The sequence below is a fragment of the Falco naumanni genome, chromosome 11 (assembly GCF_017639655.2).
Source record: "Falco naumanni isolate bFalNau1 chromosome 11, bFalNau1.pat, whole genome shotgun sequence".
In the NCBI taxonomy this organism is placed as follows: Eukaryota; Metazoa; Chordata; class Aves; order Falconiformes; family Falconidae; genus Falco; species Falco naumanni.
Genome location: NC_054064.1, coordinates 23,959,762 through 23,985,977, shown reverse-complemented (window position 1 = coordinate 23,985,977; position 26,216 = coordinate 23,959,762). Strand labels below are relative to the sequence as shown.

Here is a 26,216-nt window from a genome sequence, read left to right as displayed (position 1 = left end):
AGGATTTAGGCACTTCCTGCTGTCCTGTGGGTCTAAAAATGGGTAACTTCCAAACAGAATATGCTACCAGGCATAGAGAATAAAGACACACACACAGAGCAACTTCACCTACACAGTGCCACCATCAAACGTGGGCTCAAAGCTTGCCTATTGTAGAGGACTGAAAACCAAAGTAAAGAGATGACAGGAGGGATGCAAACCAAGAGCCAGCTTCTGCCAGAAGAGAAACTGAACTCCAAGATCCAATTCTCAACAAAGGCAACAGCCCCCTCTCTGACCACAGCCTCCACACGAAGTGGCAGCTTCTCTGCCCGCGCTAATTCCCAGCGAAGCAGCCGTTCACCACTGCCGTTGTGGGGTACCTCCAGCTGTCAGGTAATGGGGTCACAGCGATCAGGAGAGCAACCTTTTCCACAGAGCCTCCCCAAAGGGTAGAGCTCACCTGCACAGGTTGTTGGAGGCGGCCAAAACTGAAGCACAGTAATAAATAACCAGACAACCTCATGGAAGACAGGAACATCCTGAAGGATCAATTGCAGCATCCGCCATGCAAGCTGCTGGCTCAGGAGGTCTCTATGTTGATGGAAGCACTAAGGAATCACCCAGAAGGATTGCTCTGTATCTGCACTGTTTCTTACAAAAATACTCCAGTCTGCATGAGATATACAGTATTATAGCCTAGAAAAAGTGACAAGGCTAAGAATGTAGTAGTGTAATCTACCAAAGATATAAATGTGTCAACTGCAGAGCATACATATCTATCGATGTATCCCCTGGAAGCGTATTCTGTGAAGAAGGCGGCTTTTTAGAAAGTTATTTTTTTCCTGCTCTTGCGGTTGTCATTTTCAAATAAGCCCAAGACAGGCAAGCACAAGCCTGGGGTCAGCAAATACACATAGGAAATGCTGGCTCTGCCTGTACAGGCGGTGGGGGAAACACAGCAAACTGCACATGCTCAGATAAAGCAGCCCCTGAACCCCCGCACCCACCAGCAGCTCCATCACTGGCCAACAACATCCTGACTTAGAGCTTTTAACTCCATTTACTTCCTAAGGAAAGATACTGGGGTTTGGGAGATCACAGACCTACAGCTCAGAGGGATATCAAGACCTCACCAACCCATTCCCCTGGGAAGATCACTTCAACCTGAATTACGGCTCACGGACATGCATCAAACCTGTTCTCACAAACCTCCAAGGATGGAGGTTCCAAACCGGCTCAGTGAAGCACTGCAGCAGACTGCCAGTCTCTACTGTCACAGCACCCTTCCCAGGAGAAGGAAAATTAGTACCACACACTAGTAGTTATGGGATCCTTCTTGGTTAATGGGGAAGGATAGAGAAGGGGCAAACAAACCTCCTCCAGAGGGAGATTCATCCCTCGTCACCCAGCGACTCAGGGCTGCAGTCCAACAACCAGCTGAGGATGGACACCTGCCCCACGGATGGCTGATGTTCAGGGAAATGAACCCCACTGCCTGCTGCCCAGGCTGAGCCTCTCTCCTGCAACACCGTTTCCCCTCCTGTCTTTGAAGAACCTGCATATATGTTTTCAGGAGTTTCCAAAAGTGATCACAGGGAAGTCCTCCGGGCTTGTGTTGCAGTTTCTGTGTAACTTGAAGATACCAACTAGCTCTCCGCAAGCAGGATGGATGAAATGAAAAATGTCCCTGTGTTGAGTGCCCCAGACAACCAGCAACTAGGGAGCAGCAAGCTCAGCGGCGTGGTTTGACAGAGCAATACAAAACCAGCAGACAAACCCAGCTGACAAAACAGCTAACATGATTTCCTGGGATCCCAAGCACGATCATGTGGCATCAAGCAACGTGTTCTTGCATCCCCCTCCCTATCTCCATTCCTGTTGTGGCTAGAACCACAGAGCATGTGCATGCACACAGCACATGCATGCAGCGTACAGCACACCTTTAGCCTGTGGCCCCTGGACTGCAGCCCTTGGGCAGACCAGTTCTGCTCACGGAGCGAGTGGAAGGAGAGAAAACCACCCAACCCAGCACGTCCTTTTGCTGGGTGAAGGGACGGTTCCTTCCTTGCTCCACGGCCACCCTGAGGAGGACCATCTAACCAAGCAGCTTCTGTCGGAACTGAGGCGCTGGCCAACGCAGCTAGTACCACGGCCTCAGTTCTCTTTCTGCAGGGTCCCTTTCTGCAGCCCCAGCCTTTCCTTCACGCTAATCCAACACAGCAACAGGAGACAGAGATGGAGTCTGCTCTGGTGAATGTTTCACGCCCAGAACCTGAAGCCAGTTTGATGCACTGAGATCTGGTATAACGGTACCTAAGCTAGAGAGCCCAGCCGCCATTTGTAGAGTTGGTGGTTGAACACGTCTCCCCCTCTCCCTTAGCAACAGAGCAGTTACAATTTGGAATTGGGCATCAAGAGCCAAAAGTCCAAAAACTATTTTCGGAAAGCCTAAGCGCTTGAAAGACCCAACCCTCATCAGTGCCCTTGACACCACTGAAGTCAAAGGATACTAAGGATGCTCTGATCACTGTAGCATCGTATCCTAGAAAATGTTTAAACCTTAAACCTTTTAAAAACCGCTTCACCTCCTCTGGTCCACAGACAGATGTGAGCATCAAATTTCACCCTGTCTTCAATACCTTGCAGAGGTTTAGAAGTGCTCCCAGGCACTCTGTGCCTTCAGTTCCACGTCCTTGTTCAATACAAGGTCCTCCCTCTCTCTCTCAGACACACTCACACTCTAATTTAATATTAGATCTTGGCTGGGCACATAAACCACAGGCGCACAGGAGAAAGGGGACTTTTCACCAGCAGGGATGGCAGATCTCCAGAATGTTCAAAAGGGGCCGGAAGCCCGACACAACCCACCCGCCCCAACTCCTATTAATTCCAACAAATTGTTTATTGCACAACAGAAGAAAAATGTTGCCCCGCTCCCCCAGCCAAGTCTTTCCATGTGTGCTGCACGCGCAGGCTCCCCCATCCCACCCCCGCTGGGGAGCCAGCTTTATACCCAGGGAAAGGTAACAGCGGCGATTATTACACACACTATCCCACAGCTCCTCGCTTGTTAAAAAAAAACAAGAGTCTCTTTTGTGCCCGAAATAAAAGGAGATACCTTAATTAGAACAATGCAGGTTGGTGAGCATTAAACACTGAGCCCAGCTGCTGTATGCCATTAAATTCATAAAAAAGGAGGGGGGAAGGAGGGCAGTCTTAACGAGATTACACACATTGACTTTGATCAAGACACAAAAGCACCAAGGCGTTCCAGGGTTTTTATTGCTGTCTTCGGGCTACATTTTAATGGTTACATTAGAAACATGCGAACACAGGCTGGGAGATTTTTTTTGAGACGGGAGAGGGAGTGCAAGCATGCCTTGTGAAAAGGCCTGGTTTAATAAATTGGGGGCTGCAGGGAGAGGCTAGGGCTGGGGAACACATGAGTAGCCACTTATTAATTGCTTCCCCTATGCAAGTGCCAAGTCCTAATATGATGTCTTGCTGGACTATTCCCATCCCGCCTGCCTGGTTGGCAGAAGAGCCACGTGCGGACAGCACGCAGCCAGCTCCATCCCTACCTTCCTCATGGAATTCTAGGGGGGAGATGGCTCCCCCTCTGCAAGGGTAAATGCTAACCCCTGAGCACCTGGAGTGGGGTTTCCCCGTTCTCATGAGCAGCCACCACCACTGCACATGAAACAAAGGGGCTTTCCTGAAGCTGAACTAAGTAGCTGCTGAGCCTGTGAACAGACTGAAATCGGTGCCACAGATTTAGAAGATGACTTGAGGCTGGTGGGAAAAGGAGAGGACAAAGACTTCAGAGTAAAGAAAATGAAAAAGAAATTAGTGCTTTACCCTCAGCTCGTAGCATCACTGAAGGACAAGATTACTCTTCACTTAGCAAAGGTGGCAGAGCACACATTCATCCAAACACCTCACAGCTACATACCCACATATGTGTCTTTTATAACATGCTGCTAAAATGTTTACAAAAGCTTGTATAATCTAAATAGTGATGGGGTGTAGCTGAAGAGCTATAAAATACAGCCCAAGGGATAGCCAAGTTATTGAGTTGCTATTAGTACTCAAGCCCACAGGCACTTCACCGTCCTGGTAACTTTTCTTGGACAAGAATTTTAAAAGGCAGGATTTAAAGGAGTATGATCAACTTAATCGTAATTCCAAGCACACAACGTGTTCTATAAAGTAGATTTTGTAATGCCTTACAGGAACAATTTTTAGGAGTGGCATTCCCTTACGTTTTTTGCAACCCAACACTGTATCATCTTGCTAACAGGAGAACTAGAAAGCATAACTGACTATTTTCCACTCCCCAACCTGAGGAAAATGAAAGCTTGAAAATCAGCTGCACAGGGGACATTAAAGGCTGATTATAAAGCCCACAGTTTTAACACAGGAAAGGAAACCACTTTATTTAATAACACCTTAAATTTTAACCTGATGTCCTTTAATACATGTATAAATTACTACTGCAATGGGTCACCTATTCAATGATCAAGGTAGCCCCCAATCTTCCAGACAGAATGGCGTATGCTTGAAAACTGCACACTGCTATTTCAAATAAACTGAAAAATACAGATTCATATTCATAAAAGCTCCCTTCCATATCCTCTATCCTGAAGATGATTCCCCTTGCTCCAGGGGAATATTAGGTTTCTCAGAAGCTACCCACTCCATGAAATCTCAGTGGATTTGGCCTCCATTCTCACAGCTTTACCTCTCTGCATGGATGACCCACAGGAAATTACTGTAAGGCAAGACTGTTCCCAGCACAGAGCTCTTGCATGAGCAATGGCTGTCCCCACGGCAGCAGAGGAGCAAGCAAGGGGCAGGACTGCACTTTGGTCATGATGACTCAAATGAGACTCACTCAAGTCAAAGCTAGAGTGGGGTGTTAACCAGCAAGGCTTCAGAAGCCTGCATGCACAGCACTTGGATTGTTTAAAATGAAGCAAAAAGCATCCTTCCCTGTGGTGGTTTAAAACAAGTATCCCCGAAGAGAGAAAAAAGCCTGTAAGTCAACAAGAAAGTAGCCAAGAGCCTCACCAGAGTCCGCAGCCAGCATTCTTCACAGTGCACATGCCAGCACTGAATGGAAGTCAGGGGCATTGTGTAGGAGTCCTGAGAAGAGGAAGCAAACAGGTTATTTCCACTGCAGGGATCTACTGATTCTTCACTCCTACCCCACTGCAACACCCTTCTTAGTAGATAACACTGCCTTGTATTTTCTATTAAAAAAAATAAGCTTGTGTAGTATGTAAGTTTGTATTTTTGTAATGCTTGTGTAGTAGAGGCAGAAAGTCTCCTGCCGTCCCTTTTTCTGGCTTCCCAGAATTCCTCTTGGAAGCCCATAATCCACTCAAGTGGTGACCTGGCTCAGCCCAGTTATCGCAAGAGCATCTGAAGATCTGAAGTTGCTGTGGCCACCTGCCATTATTCTCATCAGAAAGGTCACCGGATCATAAAAAACCAGTGACAGGGTAAGATTAACCCTTATCACAACTCTTAGCTCTGCAGGAACAGCTTAACTACATCCCAAGCATTCTGCTGCTATTTCAGTAGGCATGCCTTCTTCTCTGGAGTATTTTCTATCACCGCTAATAAACCTCTGGACATCAGCAGCAAGTTGTCCTCCCTTCTGTAGGATGAGAGGCAGGCGCTGCACTCCCGTACAAGTCGTGAGCTGGGAGGGAGAGCACCATGCATCAAGCTGCAGTTGCAGAGGAAGCCCTCCGCCAAGCAGAATTTTCTCCTGCTATCAGCAGAATCAAAACTTAACCGGACACGCGAAGCTTTGCGGGCTCGGACCATCAGAGGGAGCTGCTGCCCTTCTTTAAGAAGGCCACAGCATCACCACAAGCAAGCAGGACATCCACAACTTTTAAATGCTCAGGCAACATTCCTGTTCCCAAATCATATGGTTTTGCTCTCTCCTATGTATGTAAATCTGCACACGCAGGAAGAGGACGCTGCTGTCTGGGAGTTTTCTATAGGAAGGCTGAAAGTCTTCTGAAGTTGGGGCTTTCTTGCCCCCGATACAGACAGCCAGCTAGAAATACCAGTAGAATAACGTAACGCATACAGAAATTTCAATTGCCCAAAACACTAGCACCTTCGTGTGGAAAGCTAATTGGTGTACAGAGACAAAGACGACCTCCCCAACTCCATCCAAAAAAAGGAGAAAAGCTTCTTCCCTCCTCGGCAAAGATACCAAGACATTTCTGATTCATTACCACAAGTGGAGTGCTACTCACCATGCAAATGAGACATTTATAGCGGTCCCCACGGGAAAGCTGCCTTTCTAACTCACGGACACGAGCCTTTAACGCTTCAAATGTTGTCACTGCAGAGTCTTCTGTAATTCTGCAAAAGACGACGGAGAGTAAGCATCACTGAGCACACAAGAGTGTTAAGAGTTTGTGTGAAAAAGGATCTCACAACAGGTACCGCACAGCAAATGGCAACATTCGAACAAAGACATCCCACTTGGGGTGAAGAATTCCTGAAAAGCCCGGTGTGAATTATTTGGGGCGTCTTACTAAACACTTCCAAACACATCAGGTCAGAACAAAACAGTGCTGAGGTTGCAACTTCATACAGAGAGCAAGTTTCCTCAAGACACGAACATGTAAAGAACAGATTTGTTTGGGGTGGCTTTTTTTTTTTGTTGTTTTCTGCCTCTTTTCCTGTCTCCCTTAAAAGATTCCTTAGGACCAAATGCTTTGGACAAAGTTCTGTAAGTTTCTCTACAGCAGGTGAGATAACTTTCTGTGGGCAATAGGAGTTGCTCTTTCCCTTAGAGAATGGAGGTCTTCACTGGCCATCAACCTTGTGAAACACAAAATCAGCTCATTACACAGGATCAACACAATGCTTTTATATCAAAGAACCCCCTAGCTTTCTGGGTTCTAATACTGAAATAAAGGAGAAACTAAAAGCAATGGACACTGCACCAACAAGGTGACTATAAAAGCAGCTTCACAATCTCTGCTTTCCCATTTCTTAGGGTCATTTTTGATGGGCAGCATTATCTCTTTTGTCACAGAGGCACTGTGCTGAGGGCAGGCAAGTGTATTTTCATGGTTCTGCAAGGCTGGTGAAAAGAGCAACTTGCCAACCTAAAAAAGCAAGGGCAGACAGCAATGCTCAGCAAATGAGATGCAGGGAGCATTATAGACAAGGATATGTCACTTCAGCATGCTGCAAAATCCAATTTCTACACAGGGAGACATAAGGAGGGGCCCTCAAGCATTCCCCAGAAAAGGTTTAAGAGTACTGCATTGACATTAAAGCTTTCACTTCTACGGGAAACCAAACCAAAACAGCAATTTTCACGTATGTCAGTGAATTTCAGGCCTGTCCAAGCAGACTCCAGCTCAGAAGAACCTGAAGAGTACCTCGCCCCCAGAAGTTGCATCAATCACAACATAACCTGCAGCGGCACCTACATGTTCTACCTTTTTAGAGGATGATTCATCAACAGGTGGCTAAATATGGGTTGAGAGAATTACTACAACGAATAAAGTGAGCAGCAATCTCAGCACTCCAGCTGCACGCACCCACTCGTTCTTTTGTTCACTAGTCGCATGTTGCTGGCACACAGGGAGGGACCTGAGGTATCTCCTATGAGGTGATTCTTCTGGCTTTTCCCAGGGCTCTGGAAACAGAGCTAATCAAAAAGATCTTGAGGATTTTCCTAATTATGACACTTAAGAAGAAACTGGAGCTGTAGGAGTACATACGATTAAGTACCAGTGTTATAAAGCTCCTCCAACTTCTTCCTACCTTTGTAAAGATCAGACGCTCTGCAAGAGCTAACTGAGATCTTCATCAGAAGGAGATTCATTGCAAATGACACTTGCTAGGAAATGATAAGAGTTTTAAAACTGCAAAAAAGGCAAAGAAATACAGATCCCATGTCCCATGATAGCCTAGTGGCTGAGGACTGCCTGGGGACAGGGACACTGTGCATTCAAGTCCTGGCATCAATAAATATTCTCTAGTTCAGAATGAAAGAGCTTCAGCAGGAGCCAACGCTCCCTGCTGTGAAACACCCACTTGCTCCTACTCATTGATATAAACTATTACCGTATCCCAGCTTGGGTTCCCACCCTCAAGGAAGAGTTGTTAGTTTTCAAAGAAAGTCTAGAAAGGTGTTAGTTTTGTCGAAGAAAGAAACAGAATTATTTACTTTTAGCGTGAAGATTATTGTCAGATGAGAAAATTGTTTCCCTTCCAGTCTGGCTCGTTAATAAGCTGCTGTTGGATGGAGGCTGCAGTTGAATTTGACTTTCTGGAATCCGTTTCTCCTTCCTGCATGCATAAGGGCACTGGAGGCGTAAAGGCAGTGAGTGTGGTTCCTACCCAGAGCAGGTGGCAAGCAGAACCTCAACCTTTTGCTAAATTCTCCTACTATCATCTGTGGAACTACTCGTCCTCCTTCTGAAGGGCAGACGACTCAGCAACGAAAGTTAAAAGTTGATTCCTTGAGCTGATCCAAGCAAAGGCCAATTCATCCCAGTCCCAGCCCAATAACAGTCAAAGCGTGAAAAAGAAAAATTTGCCACTGCAACAGCTAGAGGAGATAGAAAATGGCTTGTTTATAGAAGTCTAAATGGCTGACCCCCACCGGCCAATTTCGGAAAGTCTCTGAGATAATCGCCCCTGTCCAGTAATAAACGAATGAATCAGAAAAGGAGGCTGAATAGAGGTATGAGCAATAATGCTCAGAGGCTGCCTGATACAATGGCCAATCAATAGGAGGGCTGTAGATCAGGGTGCTAGTTAGCTGGAAAATTACCGCACCGCTGCGTGCGTCACGCTGTAGGGATCCTGGACAATCAATGTGGGAGGTATTGATTTAGTTATTATCACTTCATACGCTCCAGACATTGTTAAATATACATTTATTAACAAGACTGGGGTGCATTGGTAAGAGAGGGAGCTTTAGCCACTGCAGCATCTCCCAGCGCTGATCAAAGCTCTGCTGTGACACTTTTAAAGTCCATGTTCTCCCTGCCAAGCGTGCTCTCAGGACAAATCTTGACGCACAGTGTAGCGCTGAAGACACAGCTCCTGTCTCACAAGAGAGAGGTTTTGGCCACAAGTGAGTATTTTGCACTTGAGATTTCAGGAAAGCCTCTTGGAGCAGCAACAACCAGGGATGTGGTGGCCAAGGGTCAACCCAAAGTGAGCGATAATTGCATGGTTGCTTCCGAAAAGCCGGAGGAAATGAGGTCAAGGGAAATAGGGAGAACATTAGTAAATAAAGGAAACTGGAACTACCTCCAGGGATGGAATAAAGACAAGAGTCACTTCCCATGTGTCTGGCTCCTGTGGTGGCCAGCACACTTGGGACACATGCCATTCCATTTAGCAACATTTTACCGTCAACCTGCTGATTGTATCCTAAAGATAAGCATCACTTAGGAGCAACTCTTCCTGCACCAGTAATCTTGGGAACTCCCTCAGGCTTCCCTCTTGTGTGCACACCTTGTCTGTGCTTGCCCGGACACAGCTGGGAGCAGCCTGAGCTGTACTGCAGCAGGGCAGTGCCAGGGTGGAGCAAGGGTCAGAAAGCCAAGCTCCGTGGACCCAGTAAGGCTGTGTGCAAGCCACTCTGCCAAGGGAGGCAGAGGGAATTGCAGGGAAGAAGGAACTGGCTTCCACAGCTCTGCTCTCCCAGCTCTGCCTTGACCTTATGCTGGATCTAGGAGGACTCTCTTAACAATTTTGTGCCTCAGCGCTCTGATTTGACGTGTTTGGATAACGTCATTTACCAGCCTCCAGAGAGATCTGCTGAGCACAACCACTGCCAAGAGCAATGCCTTGAGCCCCAGTGGTGGGGCTTCTCCAGCAGGTGCAAGTGGCCTTGCAGGTACCTGAATTGTCCTCCCTGGCTGAGAACACATCTGAGGACACAAGGGCACATCCACACTCTACTCATGGTGGACCTGCATCACCACAAATAGGGGAGCCAAGAGCAAAACATGAAGGGAGGGTTCCTTGAGGAGGAAGCTCAGTCCTGCACTTCTCTCTGGACTTTGTGGTTAACTCTTCAACAACCTGGCAGTCACACTTGAGGATGCTGGGTACCAGGGAGCAAGTCCCTGGGACTTAAGCAGACGGCATGTGACAGTTTTCAGTCTTTGTACCCAATGCACATTTTCCCACTTCTCATAGCATCTTTCCCTGAACACTGAAAATAAGATCAAACTTTCTTCCTCTAAGCAAATCCTTGCTTTGTTCAGATAAAAGGCCAGAAGAAGGGCACAAAAATACTATAGAGTTGTTACTCAGCAATCATCTCCTGGGAAATCTCCCCTGGGAATTGGCTGCCCCCCTCTTTGCAAAAAAAACTTTAACCCAAACACTGGTTATTTGTTAAACATTAGCATGCATGTGATCTTTGTTTCTCCAAATTAAATCGAGCAATTCCTACCCGCCGTCCCAGTGGGCAATCACAAGCAATTCCGTTAATTAAATTATCTCTGATTCTGCAGCTCTGGAATCTCTCAATTGACTAAGTCTGTGCTTTATCATCAACAAAATACTGGACCAAAAAGGAAACAAAAAATGCTGATGTCAAAGTGATTGGCTTCAGTTAACCCTTCCCAGCTGGATATTAAGGGCTGCTCAAGAAACTGTTGGACTGGAACGAGCCCAAGAGCGAGAGCCTTTACCAGAGATGCTAGTAGCAGCTGTTCACTTGTGTTTCCTTTCCATTGCACAGAAAAAAACAAAACACCATACCATCCCTGTGTCCAGCATCCTGCCTGTTCCAGAGCCACTGAAAGATGCAAACTGTTAGCTGCTGAAGAAGCAGAAAAACACCTCAAAGATCAGTAAGCCCCTGCAAATACCCCATCCTTCCCTCACCTAGACCTCACTTCACGTACCCTACTGTTGAGTAGTCTCCATAAAACATTCCCCTTTGGTTTATTTCAACTGGATATAAATTCTCCTTTCTTCATAAACAGTCACACTGTACACAGTATTCTATAAATTTTTACAATTCTACTGTTTGTATGTACCTTGTAAAAAACGCTTAGCACTGATTAAATGCACCACCAATAAAATTCATGGGCTACTTTTGACACTTGATATTCTGACCTTCCTCTCTCTTCCTCATATATTTATTTTTGGGTTTGTATGCCTGTAAACACAGAGCGGCAGAGGGGAAAATGTACAGTACCACTGACAAACCTGCGTGGTGTCTTTATTTTTAAACAAAGTCTTTACCTTCCCTTGTCCGAGGTAGAGAACCTGATCCCAGCAGAACATACACGCCATTTCCCTGCACCAGTGGCAGAGGTCAGGTCGCTAGCAGCTTACATATCGTAAATATTAGAAATAGACTGGTCAATGCTTCGAAGGCAGAGTCAAGCTACAGTAAGATTCCAGGAGCAGAGAAATCGCTCCTGGCCATATCCAGCCACAGATGACGATTACCACAGCCACTACTATGCTGCAGAAAAGAAAGCCTACTGCAGTTCTTGCTTTTACTTGACAAAATGATCCAAAAAATGACTCCAGCATCAGCGCACAGTCATTTAATTGCAAGCCTTCACTCATAGCCAATTTAGGTTTGGGTGAGGGGGCAATTTCTTCAGAGAAGAGACCATGTTTAATTAGCCTGTAACACGCTGTGCATAGCTGCTGTGACACTGGTCACGTTGTGCAATGTCACAGCATGATGATGCTGTCTCGGCTCTCACTCGTATCTGTGTCTTCAACACAACTCCTTCAGTATCTGAGTTTCAGACACTAACTAAAAACAACCCTAAGTTTTCTGGGACACAAATTGCTTGTTTTCAACCTGGTGAAAGATTTTGCCCCCTCTTTTGACTTTGCAAGCATCACCTGCAGCAAGCGCTACACTAACAATGCGGCCAGTTTATTTTGGCATTACTAAAGTCAGTGGGAGATACACTGACACAAAGGCCTTTTGCATTTATTGGAGTGCAAGAACATAACAAAGCTGAAAAAAAAAGTTTGTTACTAGCAAGCAAAACACTTAAACTGATAAGTAAGTTGTTGAAAAGTCACAGGTGGCTTTAAAAGGAAACAGACACAGCTCAAGCATTTTCAGTATGTTAAGTCTGTGAAAGAAGTCCAGTGTCAGGCACCAGTGGCAGATTGACTGTGAATCACCCCAGAACATGCGGGCTACCAGACTGGCACGATGCGCTGCAATTTTATTTCACTAGATGAGCTGGCTACAGCAGAAGGGGCCAGATTCCTAGCAGTAGAAAACTGCCCAGCAAAGCTGTTTGCAGTAGAGCCGTGTCAAATCACACTGTGACATTTAGACCCTCAGTCTGTGAGTGCCAGTGCTAAAAGCAAATCTTCTGGCAAGATGTCAACTTTTTAGGAGCTGGTTTCCCCTTTATTTAGCTAAAAATCTCATTTATTGGGTTTATTTGTTTTTAGACTAACCTCCTTTAAAAAGGCTGACTTATAATCCTGTAAAACATTGTCACATGTATTGAGGAAATTGGCAAGGATGCTAATTTATTGTCCTCTAGGAAAAAAAAAAGCCCTCTTTCCTTGATTAATGTATGTTTTTGTATTGTAAGATATTAAAGAACGTTGCTTCACCTGTAATTACAGAGAATAGTTTACTTTGGCAAAGTGCCCTGGCTTCTGGTTGCCAAGTTATGAATAATGCAATGTTCCCCATTCTAATTTCCGTGTTCTAAGTTGTGAATTTGGAGCGGGGTGCATGCAAGGGCACACACACACACGATGCCGAGGCTCTCTCAAGTCACGAGCGCCTCTATTTTATACTTGCTTGCACAACTTGTTAATACTGGCATCTGCTTGCCAAATTCAGAGTTTGCTTCTGACTAATTTCATCTTGATGCAAACCAAAAATGTTGTCTCTTTTTTTTCCCCTGCAGAGGAATTATTTCTCTTACACATGCATGCACCATTGCAATACCACTGAGGGGAGCTTACTGCTGCAAGAAGGCGTTTTAAGCCGCATTTAGTAGGGACTTGGGTAAAGATTCCCCGAAGAATTTAATGACAGAAGAATTCATTATGCTTTCATCTCTCCTCCGCCTCTGTAACACAGAGCCCAACAATGTCTTTACAGAAGCGGGAAGTAAATTCAGGCACTGGCTCTTTCTCTCTCTCTTTTTTTTGGCCCGTGTTTCGCTGGGACACATGTGCCCAGCCCCAGTGAAAACAGAGACAGATGGCACCACTGATCATTCAGAATAGAAGGAGCCTCGGAGTCAGCATGTTTAGATGCATTTGTAGGGCTACGCAGTATCCACTGGCCACTGGGACTGATTTAAAAAGGCGGCTAGTGAAAGTCTGAGCTTGCGCCAAAATTTTAAATGTGCCATTTGAGCAATTATGGTTCGACATGAAAGCTGGGAGAAAGAATGCATGGGTCATTCTGATTTCGATTTAGAGACTATGTCCCCTGTTCCAAAGAGAAAATAAATGCAATCCCATTGCTTTACTGGAGCAGCTTTGGCGATAAAGGAAAAAGCCACGCTACGGGAAAGTATTTTGCTGTAATAAGGTTTTGTTGAGGCAGCACAGCCTGAGTTAGAAAATGATCCTCTCAACAAACTTCCTAAATAGAAATAATGGCACATCTAATGTGTGTTAATATCTCAGCTCACTTTTCAAATGTATCGTTCACCTTGGTGACCTTAATTGTATTCCCAGCAGATCTGTGAAGGTACATGATGGTCTCCAGCTCAGAACAAGCCAGGGCCACAAACGGCATGCACAGAGGAAATGGAAAATGCAGCTCCTCTCCCTGCTGAGGCACACAGATTAGAGGTTCCAGCCTACTGAAACTTGCCTCCATCTACAAGTAAACATGTCTGGATTACGACCAAGCTCCACGTATAGCTAGGCAGGTATATTTTTCTAGTGGAAGACTTATGGCAACTGTAACACATCATCTTACTGAGGCCTGGATGTGGTCTGGGATTATTGCTTTGGTTGGACAATCAGGGCACAAAATTCTAAAATATCTCTGAAGTGAAAGAGGAATAGCTAATTCTTCAGGCTGAAAGGTGTTCAGAAGGTTGGACACGCAGCCGAGTCTTGCACCCAGCCTCTGCGCAGAACGAAATGCCTTCTACTCCCATGGCCTGCATCCAAACGGCTGAAATAAACAGGAAATATTTATGCTACTACAGCAACACTTGGATTCATCTGTGGCCTTTTAAGGGCTTTACCATGGAGGTGATATGCTTTCCAGAACTTCCATTCATGACTGCTGATTGGAGGTACACAAGGGCAACACGATAACACATCCTCCAGACAGCTTCCTACAACTGCTGCTGCCGCCCTAGAACTTTTACACTGTTGCTGTTTCCTTTACGGGGAAAGAAAGGATCAGAATTAGCATCATTTAAGGTAATCATGCCTTCAAAAAGAAACATGAGGCTATTAAAGAAGGCCACGGCACAGTACTGCATAAGCAAATGTGGTCCCAGAGCTAGAAGAGGAAACCAGCGATGCAGAGGAAGGACAGGTCATGAGCCGGCTATCTGACGGAAAAGCAGGAATGCCTGTGCAACTGAGTGGGAAACAGCAGCTTTTTGTGGACAGAAACTGTCAAAAAGGAGGAAAGCAGTGGTGAATGGATGAATAGGATGCAGCGCCTTGCAGTGGTGGGGAGTGAGTAAGGGTAGGACAAGCACTGACACTGAAGCGAGGGCAAAAAATCAACGTGGATATTAAACTACATGGATTACACTACTTGCTGTTACACTGCTTCTGTAAAGGCAGTGCTGGGTTCTGTATTGCAGAAGAGATAGGAAAGCACAATGAATTCTTCTGTCATTAAATTCCTTGGGAAATCTTTACCAAGCTCCAACTAGATGTGGCTTAAAACTCCTTGTTCCAGCAATAAGCTCCCCTCAGCGGTATTGCAACTGTGCATGCAAGTGTGCAAGAAATAATTACAGAATCTACAGTTGTCCCAGACATGATTTAGTGAGGAGTAATATAAACTGGGTATTTTTTGGGTACTATTTCATATTTACACTTACTAACTATAGTCTAAGAAATGCATAAACTACCAAGAGCCATAATTACAATCACCCTGTTGTTACACAGCAGCTGGCACAGCACAAACACTTACTGAGTCCTGCCACAATAGTCAGTAAGTGCCAAAGACAGCAGTAGCCCTATTAGCGCCAGCATGCAGACAGCCTGCGCAGCCAGGGCTGCCCTTCAGCAGATGCACGACAGCGACAGCAAACTGGCAGCGGATGGGGCACAACATGATCCCTTTTCTGCTCTTCAAAGGAACATTTTCATCCAAACAGGGAATGCAGCCTATGTAAAAATAACCGTTACTTTTCTCTTGAGAGCATCTGGGCACCATACAAACATTTCCAACAACAAAAAAAAAAATTAAAAAAAAAAATCAGTCCCTGCCTCTTAATTCTTGCAGTGTAGGTAAGGGATGTGGATAAACAGTCACATCCTCAAAATATTTTCAGAAGGAACACAGCAGGATCTACAATGCTCCATCAGAGATGTTGTTAAACACAATAGGCTAATTTTAGGGACGAGTCCTCTCTCTGACAAGCTGCTCGCACATCTAAGGGCAGAATTCATCTGCTAGAAGGCAGCTGTTTGTGTTTTATAAGCTAAAGTTTCTCTTACCTATGGAATAACTCCAATATTTCACAGGGAATCATCATCCATCTAACTGAAGTAGCCTCTAACAGACCATCAGCCTCATATCCCCTTTGAAATAGCACAGCTGAGCACTTGCTGGGCCACGATTTATTTTTTACCTTCTAAGACATCTTGCTAACTCTATAGCTCAATAGTGACAGTCGAATTTCACACTGCGATAGCCCCCCATCGATTTTTCATTCCCAGGAAGCAACTCCACAAATTAAAGTTAACACCAATTTCTGAAACTAAGGAAAAAAAGATAAGAAAAAAAAGCAAAGAAGGGGCGGGCAAAGAGACATGAATGGCAAAATGCCTAAACCATGCCCCCAACACAGGAACAGAATTCCTTCCTAGGGTTTTCACCAGTTGTGGGATAGGGACGCTACTGCCCCCAAAAGCTGGCAGCCACCTTGGCTTTGCAGATGCTTCTGCTATTAAAACATCACAGGTTCAACATACAGAAGAGTCCCTCCTGGTATGAAGATGTCAAAATCTACAGAAAACTGCCCCAAGGCATGGTAAGTAGACCAAACCTCTGGACGCAGCTGCACTAAACAGAGACACCACCTTCCGCCAGGTCTGAGCTCATACAGTCAGCCAGCCTTGCCGAGCTTCGTTAACTGCTAGCCTGTGCTGAACCACGACAATGACACAATTTCAGTGGTAATAAGGTCCGAGACCATCATTGGCACACGCACCTTCTACCGAACAGTTAAAAGAGGGAGCAGGATAAAGAAATGCAGCCCAGCACTGTGCTCTCCACTGCCACAAGCTAGAGGATGAAGTAACGCCAAAGTCTCGCTTCATAAAGAAATGGAGCGTCTGCCTATTGCACCCTTTCAACACTGAATGCCAGTATACACGACAAGCACATATTACATACTACTAAAAGGAAGAAGTAAAACCTACAAAAGATAAAAATCTGGACACAAGCAGCACAGCCCAGCAACACTTTCTCAGCCTGGCTCTGACAATCCCATGCTTCAGTTCAGTTTCCTGGATCTTGTCTCAAATGTACAGGGGCTAACCTAGGACTGGGCCCACGAGGAGCAGCACGCTCTCTCTTTGCAGAGCACAAAGGGTTAGTTCATTTATGACTCAATTTTTTAATTCTGTCTTCGCTATATGATGTTCCTGTCTCCCACCAAAGCCTGTTAATGGTGTGACACTATGGGGAAGGGCTGGGGAGCGCTTATCCTCTGGTGTAAATTCACAACAGCTTCTGTTTCCCTCTGACACACCAGCTTAAGTAGCTCCTTCCCTTCCAGGCCTCTGCTAATCCTCTGGCTTCACACCCACTCTGCTCCCGTCTCGACCCGTCTGCCTGGGAGCAGAGTCCCTGCGACGAGACACTGCCACCTCCCCAGCTGCTCTCACATGCCTGACCCTTTGCACAAGGACTCCAACCTAAACCACAACCCCAGTTTAATTTTAACTGATGCTTCTTCCTGTGCTGCTGTGCTAGAACCCCTCCGGAGCCAATGCTTTCAGAACAGCTGGATTGGAAAGAGGTGAGGTGGGGGGGAAGGGGAGGAAAGAGGAGACAGGAAAAATAAAACAAACACAATTGCTTTTTGTCTCTAAAACCCTCTTTTTAACCCAACAAGCGTCTCATCCAATGAAGCATGATGAGCATGAAGTGTTATATAAAGAAGATAATTATAAAGGGATTTAATGCTTGGCAGGCTCGTATCGCAAGGTTTATAGCGGTGCTAGCATACTCACTTAAACAGCCTTGTGTCCGGGTTTGCTATTATGCGGGCAGCGCGGCTGGGGCCAAGCGAAATCAGAAACAAGATTTGTTTTACGAAAAAAAAAGGAGCACAGCCCCCTTCCCACCAAGGATGGCAGCTCCAGTCCCACCTCCTTCCACTTCTGTCCCATCCCTGATTAATGATGTTGTCTGCCTGATTTATGACCCACCCCAACAGATTAGAGTTTCCCTCTTCAACCTCCCCCCCCTTTCACCTCCCCCAGAAGGCACAGCCACACTCCGCTGGAAATATTAGAGAATTATTAAATAAACATTCATACGTCATGTCTCTTCCCATACTGAGCTCATCGTAGTCAACGCTCAGCGGCCGGGTCCTGTTTGCTTTGGGGCTGACACCAAACATCTGGAGTGATTCATGGAGAGGCTGGCTACAATGCTCTGTGCCATATATCATGCTCGCAGCGCTCCCTGCCCCGGCGGAGATAAACTGATCAACCACAACGGGCTGGAATGAATTTATGACAACACAAAATTGAGGAAAACAAATGGGAGGTGACCCAGTGGGCCACTAACCCAGACTCTCTTGCTGGCCTGCAATCTAGTCTGGTGGCAGAAAGCAAAATTGAACATTGGCACTCTGAATTAAGATGCTGGCTTTTAACCCCAGGGAACCTCAGTTTCAAAATGGCACCAGACCCTTGCAGGCAGCATCTCGGGAGGGAAGGGGGAGGAAGACTTTTTGCAGGAAAGGTGCTTTTTGCATTGCGCTCTGCACAACAGTGCCTTGGCTGAGAGTACAACGTGGGCGGAGGAGTCTGGGAGGATACCTGGGCAATTAGGAACTGGCTGCTCTCTCCGAGCAAAGCTGCATCTTGAGTCAAGGTAAATAAGCGTTGCACCAGCTGAGCTCTGCCTGTCTGCCGAGGACCACTGTGGCAGAGCTCAGCCAGTGCGATCCTTAATTACCTCTCCCCACGAGCCTTCAGCACCTCAAGGTGTCTCCCAGATACCTCACATTGGCAAGACTAGAAAAGCTCAGCAGGGATGAGACACTCCGCAGTGCTGAGAAGGAGAAGGGGGACCACCTCTCTCATTACCAGTGGCTGCTGTCTGAAGTTTAATGCAACACGGATGAGGTCAACCTGCTCAAGCTACTGATGACCTGGCACGGCACAAGGAGTGGGGCAACAAACACAGACTTACCTCAAACTCCATCTACTTGTTTCTACATGCAAGAGACTCTTCCACAAATTTAAAATAAATCAACTTGCTCAAGCAAAGAGCTTTAGCTGCATGCCAAAAGGAGGACCGCCTGCTGTACTGTATTAAACAGATTAAAAACCAAACAAGCAAACCCACACCGCTCTTCTTGCCTAGACTTATTTTTGGAAGAGGGGAGGGAGAAGGAACGTCATTCTTATGAGAGAAGGATCAATACGCAGATCGCTGCTAACTCTATTAGCCACTGCTCTAAATGGAGAGTATGGCTGACACAGGTGGTAAGCCATGTGCTTCTGGACAATTTTAAAAATGCTAATCAGATGCTACACGGGGTTTAACATGCCAATCAATAATGCTCAGATTTAAAGGCAAAAATTAAAGTTACAAACAATGAAGTAAAGTGATGCTGCCAAAAACTTCCTGTAAGCACCACCCAAAACAAGAAAAATGAAACCAATTTAGCTCCAGATTAAGAAACAGGAACTAGAGATGAATCAATTTAGCCTGTTGGGCTGGGTCGCCATATATCATGGCTCAGCAGTGGAGTGGGAAGCAGCCAGACAGTGTGAAACCCTTCCCCCTCCTTTTCTGTAGGCTTCTAGCTCTGATCCCTGTTATCAATTAATTTAACAGAACCCCTCTACACAGACAAGCACACAGAGCATTCAGACTTCTTAAATGGCAGGACAGAAACTATTTATCACACATGAATCTCAAAGGAAAGAAGGGGTGGAAAAAAAAAGCAGCTAGAAATTCTCCACCTGAAACACCATCTTGTTTTCTGAACCTCGTTGAAATAAAGCACCTTAAATAAAAATCTCTCCCTACTACTTTTGAAAAAAAATCAACATTATTGGGAAGATTCAGCAGGACACTTAAGGCTTTCCCTGTATTTTCTAGTGGGTTTTGCTGACTTTTTGCAGAACTGAAGCTTTACCGGGGCAAGGTTATTGTGGCACACGTGTACACACGCATACACACTCCCCCCGCTTCACAGCAGTGTTAGCACAAGTGTTGTTTGGAAAGGATTCTGGGATCCTTCAAAAGGTGCTAGCTAAAGCCTCTTTGATCAGATTATTAAAGCTATGTCAATTTTATCACTTGAGCTCAAGTGTTCTGGAAAATGTCAAATCCTTTCAGCTCCCGCAGTTTAAAGATTTTCCATAGGAGCAGATCTGGGAGGGTGGAGGGCTGCTGGGCTGACAGGCAGGAGGCCCAAAGGGAAGCCAAGCAGTGGCTGAGACAGAGGCTGACAGATGAGGGCAGAAGGGATGAGTCCTTGCCATCAAGACAGCATGCAATGGTTGGCTCCCTCTAAGGACAAAACTGCTTCTGCATCGACCTGCGAGCTCCCAGATTCACTGGTCCTTGGCTGGAGCCTGCTCACTGAGAAGCATCAAACAGTAGACAGCCCATGTTTGGGACATGCTAATAAAAAGCCTGTGCCAAGACAGCAAAGCAGTGTTAAAGTTTCCTCTGCAGCAGGGAGTTTCCTCATTTAATCCCTGACTGTGAACATGTGCTTTGCCAAGCTGAACTGCCAGAGATCATGAGATGTGCCAGGGGCACGACGCCTTGAGACAGGACCAGGGGCAGGAGGAGGAGCACAAACTACATTAAAAAACCCTCAAAACATAAAAACTTCCTGTAAAGTCATCTTAACACAACCATTTTTTCCGGATCCCAAATTATCGATGGATCTCATCCCCAAAAAGTAAATGCTGTCTGTTTAAAACCCACAACTACTTCATTGCTTCCACCTTACTGAAGCTGTTTTCTCTCTCATTTGTCTTGGGGCAACATTTTATGTCAGGCAATAATCAAGTTAAACACTGCTCCATCCCAATTAATGCAATCCACAGCAGCAGTGAAGAGCCTGTAGTTTTAGGCTTGAATCATCGAATCTGCTTGAGCAGTAAGTTACCCTAGGAGCATGTGCAAGGAGGCTGAGGATAGAGGTTATTACTCAATTGCACAGTGCAGATAAAACCATTTGTTTCTACCCTGGACTAGGCTGCAGGATATCCAGAGAGCAGAAAGGGACAGGAAAGCAGATGGCCAGGAGCCTCTGCATGTTGTATATTCAAAGACTGGGACTTAAAACTTCTGAATCAACTGGAAGGACTGCAGGTAAAAAAACTCAGGAACTGAGAGATTATTTCTGTTAGCGATCATTCAAAGGTGAAACCTGTATCTTAAGGGAAAAGAAATTCTCTTAGTGAGGCTTCTGCCAAGTTACTGGGCTTCTGGGATTCCCTTTTGCTGGAGAGATGAAGGGTGGAACATGCAGGTACTATGGAGAAAACAGAACTGAGACCATGTGAAGGACTGTCCTCAAAACCCAAGATGCAGTGGTAAGTTAACTCTTCCAGTAAAAGCAGGATCCCATGATACATTGATAGCTGAAACCTTGCAGGGGGAACAAAAAAAGGCATAGCCTGACAAGCCAATTGTTTTTGTCTGGTTAAAGTGAGTCTGAATCTTCACCTCCCATCAAGTCCCAGCTCTAGTCTAGGCTGTTACACACCACACAACATACTTGAAAACCCACCATAACTAGAATATGGTAGAAAGCATGGATATATCTATCGACGTGTTCTAAAAGGCAGCAATTTGGAGTGGAGACGACCTTTGGAAGCTGTGCTCAATTCCTTGTCACTGGGTACTGGACCACACAGGTACCTGGGGGAGAACTCCCTACAGGTCCTCTATGGATACAGCAGCACCAAGCCAGGACACCAACAGCTCCAAGTTCAGGCTTCATGTTGGACACCATTGTACAACTTCCTTCTCAGTGGTAAAAGCTTCAAATATGTTCACCCTCAAACCAGTACTGCTTCTGGGAACACCAGATGGGACATACGGTTCCTTGAATCAAGAAAAATGAAAGCTATCCACTTTACACTCACTTTTCAATGTCACTGTTCTTACAGGTCTTCTGCATAGTCTCCTGTTTACTGCTTTCACCATTACTCGTTGAGGGCATTTCTGTTGAGGGAAGAACAGACAAATTAGTGAGAGAACATTTGATCGTTGCAATGAAACAGTCTGAGCAAGTTACAGTTTCAGAAGCAGAGGACTTTGATGAGTCATTTTCATGCTGATTCTCGGAAAGAGAAGAGACTGATGCTACGTGTCCCTGTCTGGCAGGGAGGCCCTCTCGCTGGACACCACACTTCTATGATTCAGGGCTGAAGATACAACCCCTACCCTCTCTCCACTTCATAGTAACTGACCCTTACGGATGTACCAGTTGTTTAAGCCGGGATTTAATTCAGAAAGGTGTGATGCAGCTGCCAAGGCAAAGTGTACTTCCAGAAAGGTGGGTCTGGTGCAAATTCACCCAGCCCAGATCCTCCTCTCAGCTTCTCCCTTTTCTGGAGACCCCTCAGACACATAAAGGGAGAAAAATGTATGCCAGGTAACCAGTATGACAGAACAGCTTGCTCATAGCTCTCCTAGTGCTAGCCGTCCCACGGCTCCTCCCAGCCCTGGAGGGGCTGTGAGATACCAGTTGGAGATGAGCCAGATGAACTGTGCTGGGGCCAGCCCCAGGCTGGTTCGGCACCATGGCTTCAGGGAAAAGGTATGACGAAAACTGCTCATAGCAAGTGTCATCAGGGCTGCTTCCTCATCATCCCGGTGGCTGCAGCTACTGAAGCTGAACGCACCTACAAGCAAGTGCTCTCACATCACACAGAAAATAAATGCGATTGCCTATCCCACAGAAGAAAATGCCTGCGATAGTTATCCTATGTTCTCCATTTAATCATCATGCCCTTGGCAAAACCGGTTCTACCCACTTATTTCCCTCACTGGCAAGAGGTTATGTCTTGTAGGTACTTTCAAGGCTAGGAATCAAATGCCCAAAGCATTACAGTAACAGAACAGAGAACAAAATCGTTGGGACAAGTCTCTTCAGGTCGCTGAGCTTCAGTTCCCTTCCTAAGGGAGCCAGAGCAGCACTGCCCGGCTCTGGAAATGGATTTGGCATCTACAGCTGGAAAGCGCCAGGTTTTATTATTCTCATATTTCCACTAGGTTGCTGCTTACACTTCCAGTGCTGCTGGCATTATAAAAAAACCTGGCAGCTGAATGGGTTTAACACCCCCACCCCCCTTCCCTTAATGCTATGAGCTTTCAACTACAGGTCATGAAGTAGGCCAGATCCTAGGGTTGCGACTCTAAAGGTGCAGGCTTCAGCGCTGCAGGCTTTTCTGGCTATACAGAGGACAGCAAGGACAAGACCCACCCAACAGACCATGACACAAGACTCTAGCATACCCTTTTAAAGAAGGGAAGATGATAAGAAAGCAGTTGCAAAAAACTCCAAGCAACATGTCTCTGTATAGTTTAAACCCCCAGAAGCTGAACACCACCATCACATAGTCAAGCTCTGATGGCTCCCCCTGTGACACAGCAGTCTGTCTGCTACTGACACGACAGCAAGTCAATCCAACCCCTATCTCTCGCTACCATGCCAGTTAAAGTTGCATTTTTGGGAACTCCCCCAGCTGCCACTGACTACAGTTAATTGTGCTGTAAAGTTTCAAAAAGATAGTGTGATTGTATGTGCATACACATCTGCTGGTACTGTGCAAGAGCGTTTGTAACTACTATTTGCCTAATTACTGGCAATCAGAAGATATGGAATATCTATCTGCCCTCCTGTAGCATACAAATTAATAATTTACAAGTTCAACACTCACCATCGCTGGCCCATTTAGAAAACTCCGGTGTTATTCGAGTACTGGGTGTGCCACCACTAAAAGAGAAAAGGGCAGAATGCTAAAGGTTGAATATGGAAAATTTTGGTGCTCGGGAAAAGCTACCCCTTCCACCCACTATTTCTCATGCAATACTTCTATCCATCAGTCTAGGCTTCAAAATTTGAGCGGCTGGCCTGCTGCGGGTGTGTTTTTGTGCTGGCCCACTTTTCCACCAGTGTTCTCCCAACCTGCACTTCTAGCTGCAACCTCTGTGGAATCACGTGGTGGTTGTGATACTGACTGAAGGCCTGGAATTCTCAAACAGCACCTGTGACCCAAGGCTCATTTTTGAATATGTAGTTTCAAAGATGAAAACCTTACTTGTGACCAGAAATCCTCTGTGTTGCAATACCTTCCCCCTTTAAGAACTACTTTACACCTTCATAAGCCCCATCTTTTCCATCTTTCCATTTGAAGCACAGCAGCATCGAAGTACCGATAACTCCTAATCCTGCCCATTCACTTTCAAGCCAGTAACAGAGACTGTAAGAGAAAGATCTGCAGAGCTGGCTGCAGACCTGTGGCTGGGTAACATATCAGCTCTCAGAAGGTAACATAAGCTCATGCTTCAGGCATCAGCTACCCTACCGCAATTCTACAGAAACTTGCCAGAATTTCGAAGTGCTTTTACAAACAACATCACCTCTCCTGATTTAGAGATGGGCAAACAAGTCCAGAGACACGCAAGGACCTCGCCCAAAAAGCAGAACGATGTGTTAGGTGCGAGCCACGTGTAGAAACTGGGTGTCCATGTCTCAGGTCCTTAGTGGTCTCACCAAGCACTAAGTGTCACAGCCACTGATTAAAGGGTACCCCGATACCCTCCTGCGACAATATCACTGTCCTGGCTGTGAAGGAGCTTCAGCATCTTTGAGGCCCTGCCTACAGACTAGCACAGTTAGCAAAGCACCGAACAGACCAATGGTTTGGATCCAGTGCAGCAAATGCCACTTTTCTATGGAGTGGAACCTAATTTTGAACTAGTGTTTGTGACAGGCTAAGCAGTAAGAAAACTTCATTTCACTGCTCTATCAATCACTTCAACCTTGACCCCACAGGATCACTCAGTCAAAGAGATAGAGGGGTAATTTAAGCCCTGTTTTATGCAGGGCAGAGGGCTTAGAAAGCAATCCTACCTCCCTGTTAAGACTCATTTTATTTGCCTGAAATGCTTCCCCAAGTGCCCTGAATGCTGGCTGCCTATATCCTCGACACATGTATGTGGGCAGAGCACGTGTCCTGCCCCAACCTCAGAGCCGAATGCCAAGGAATTAGTTTGCGTACCCCACATACATAATGGGATGCAATTCAGACAGCACCACGCATCGTGTTATACTACTACTGAGAGGCCACATTTCATCATGAAGCAAAATGACACGTAAGGCCTTAGTACAGCACAGTTTCACCATTGCCAGAATTCACCTTCTGTCCAGCACTGTTCAGGGAGAAGACAGCACTGGCTGTGCAGTGCAGTGGCTAAGGGAGGGAGAGTGTGCAGGAAGGCTTTGCGACGCTGCACGGGTAGAAATGGAGACCCACACATCACACGATACTTCTTTGTAAGTCTCTCTCGTCGTGATCCTTGCGCTCAAGTGAACGGGTATTTTGCACAAATGGAGACTCCCCAAAAGTAACGAAAGCAAATTAGAAAGGGTCAGTACTTACTTTAAAACAGCACCTCGGAGCGCCTCCCTCTCTTTGGCTTCACCTGGCTCTTCCCCAGTGCAAGGGATAACGTCTGCCTCTGTGTACCTGAGCACAAGGGGTTAAGGAACATAAAGCCTCGTTGCAGACAGTGGAAAGGCTTTTGAGATGGTTAGGACACTATCTGGGATACAGAACAAATTCATTCCAACTGAGGACACATCAAAAGAAGAGGGGCTGGTACATTTTTAACTCTTTTTTTATTTTTAATTTTTTTAAAAATCTTTTTAATTGCTTTTTAATTCTGGATTTAAAGTTTTATTTTGGGTAGAAAGAAACGTCTTTTGACTGCAACATCACAGCCTCTTAGAAGGGGAAAACCAATTCCTCAACCTCTGCAAGTCTAACTTGCACAATTCTACTATTCCTGTTTGAGGTACAGAGATCTTTCACTGGCTAAGGGTTGAGGATTCAGTTTTAAAGGCCGGTACAGATTTAAATAAAATCTAATTTCATAGCTATACATTCCCCCTCACCATAGCTGAGCCAATGTCTGCCTAATACCCTTGCAGGAATTTCTTCTTGGTGGCTGTGTCTCCCAGATCCTCTTCCCAGAGCTCTCTCTGAAGAGTTTGGCTCCCAGAAGTTCCCCAAAACTGCCCTTAATGAAAGTTTTACAGCCTCTCAGAGCAGCAAGTGAATAGTGTGCAACCCCCCTGAAAACAAAGGGGTGTATTGTAGAAAATAAACTCAATTTCTGCTCATGAAGCAGGAAAAGCTATCCATACGGAAGCAACTTGGATGGAGACAACAGATTGCTTATGAAGCAGAACAGAGAAACACTAACTTTGACCTCCTGCAATATCTCTCCTACTTCACCAACCAGTCTGAAGGAGTGCTGCATCAAAAGAGGGATCTCAAAATGTGTAGCTGGGAATCCCTCCTAGTTCAAATAACATGGCAATTGGAGAAGGTGGTGCCACATCCAGTAGGGCTAGAGACAGATTATCCACAACTACCCAGGGCAGTGCCGTATGAAAGCCAGCTGAAGATGCACCTCTACGTTCCCTCTCAGTAAGAGCCTTTCAAAAACGATACTGTGGTTTCCCGTATTCAAGTGTGTCGTCTCCATCCACATCCAGGTCAGCGTCGCTGTCTGGATTCTCCTTGCCACTGCACATGATAAACCCAGAACC

The 26,216-nt window shown here is 45.9% G+C and overlaps 1 protein-coding gene across 4 annotated transcripts in view; it reads right to left on the bottom strand.

The window, feature by feature from the left end:
* RNF220 (ring finger protein 220) overlaps nt 1-26,216 on the bottom strand; it is a 229,157-nt gene that overhangs the window by 7,699 nt on the left and 195,242 nt on the right. For all 4 annotated transcript variants that reach the window (XM_040610517.1, XM_040610516.1, XM_040610518.1 and 1 more), the window contains 6 exons: nt 26,119-26,215; nt 25,042-25,128; nt 23,317-23,372; nt 21,517-21,595; nt 6,261-6,369; nt 5,053-5,127 (listed from right to left, as the gene is read on the bottom strand). In XM_040610517.1, coding sequence (XP_040466451.1) covers nt 5,053-5,127; nt 6,261-6,369; nt 21,517-21,595; nt 23,317-23,372; nt 25,042-25,128; nt 26,119-26,215 — 503 coding nt within the window. The remainder of the gene's footprint in view (nt 1-5,052; nt 5,128-6,260; nt 6,370-21,516; nt 21,596-23,316; nt 23,373-25,041; nt 25,129-26,118; nt 26,216) is intronic.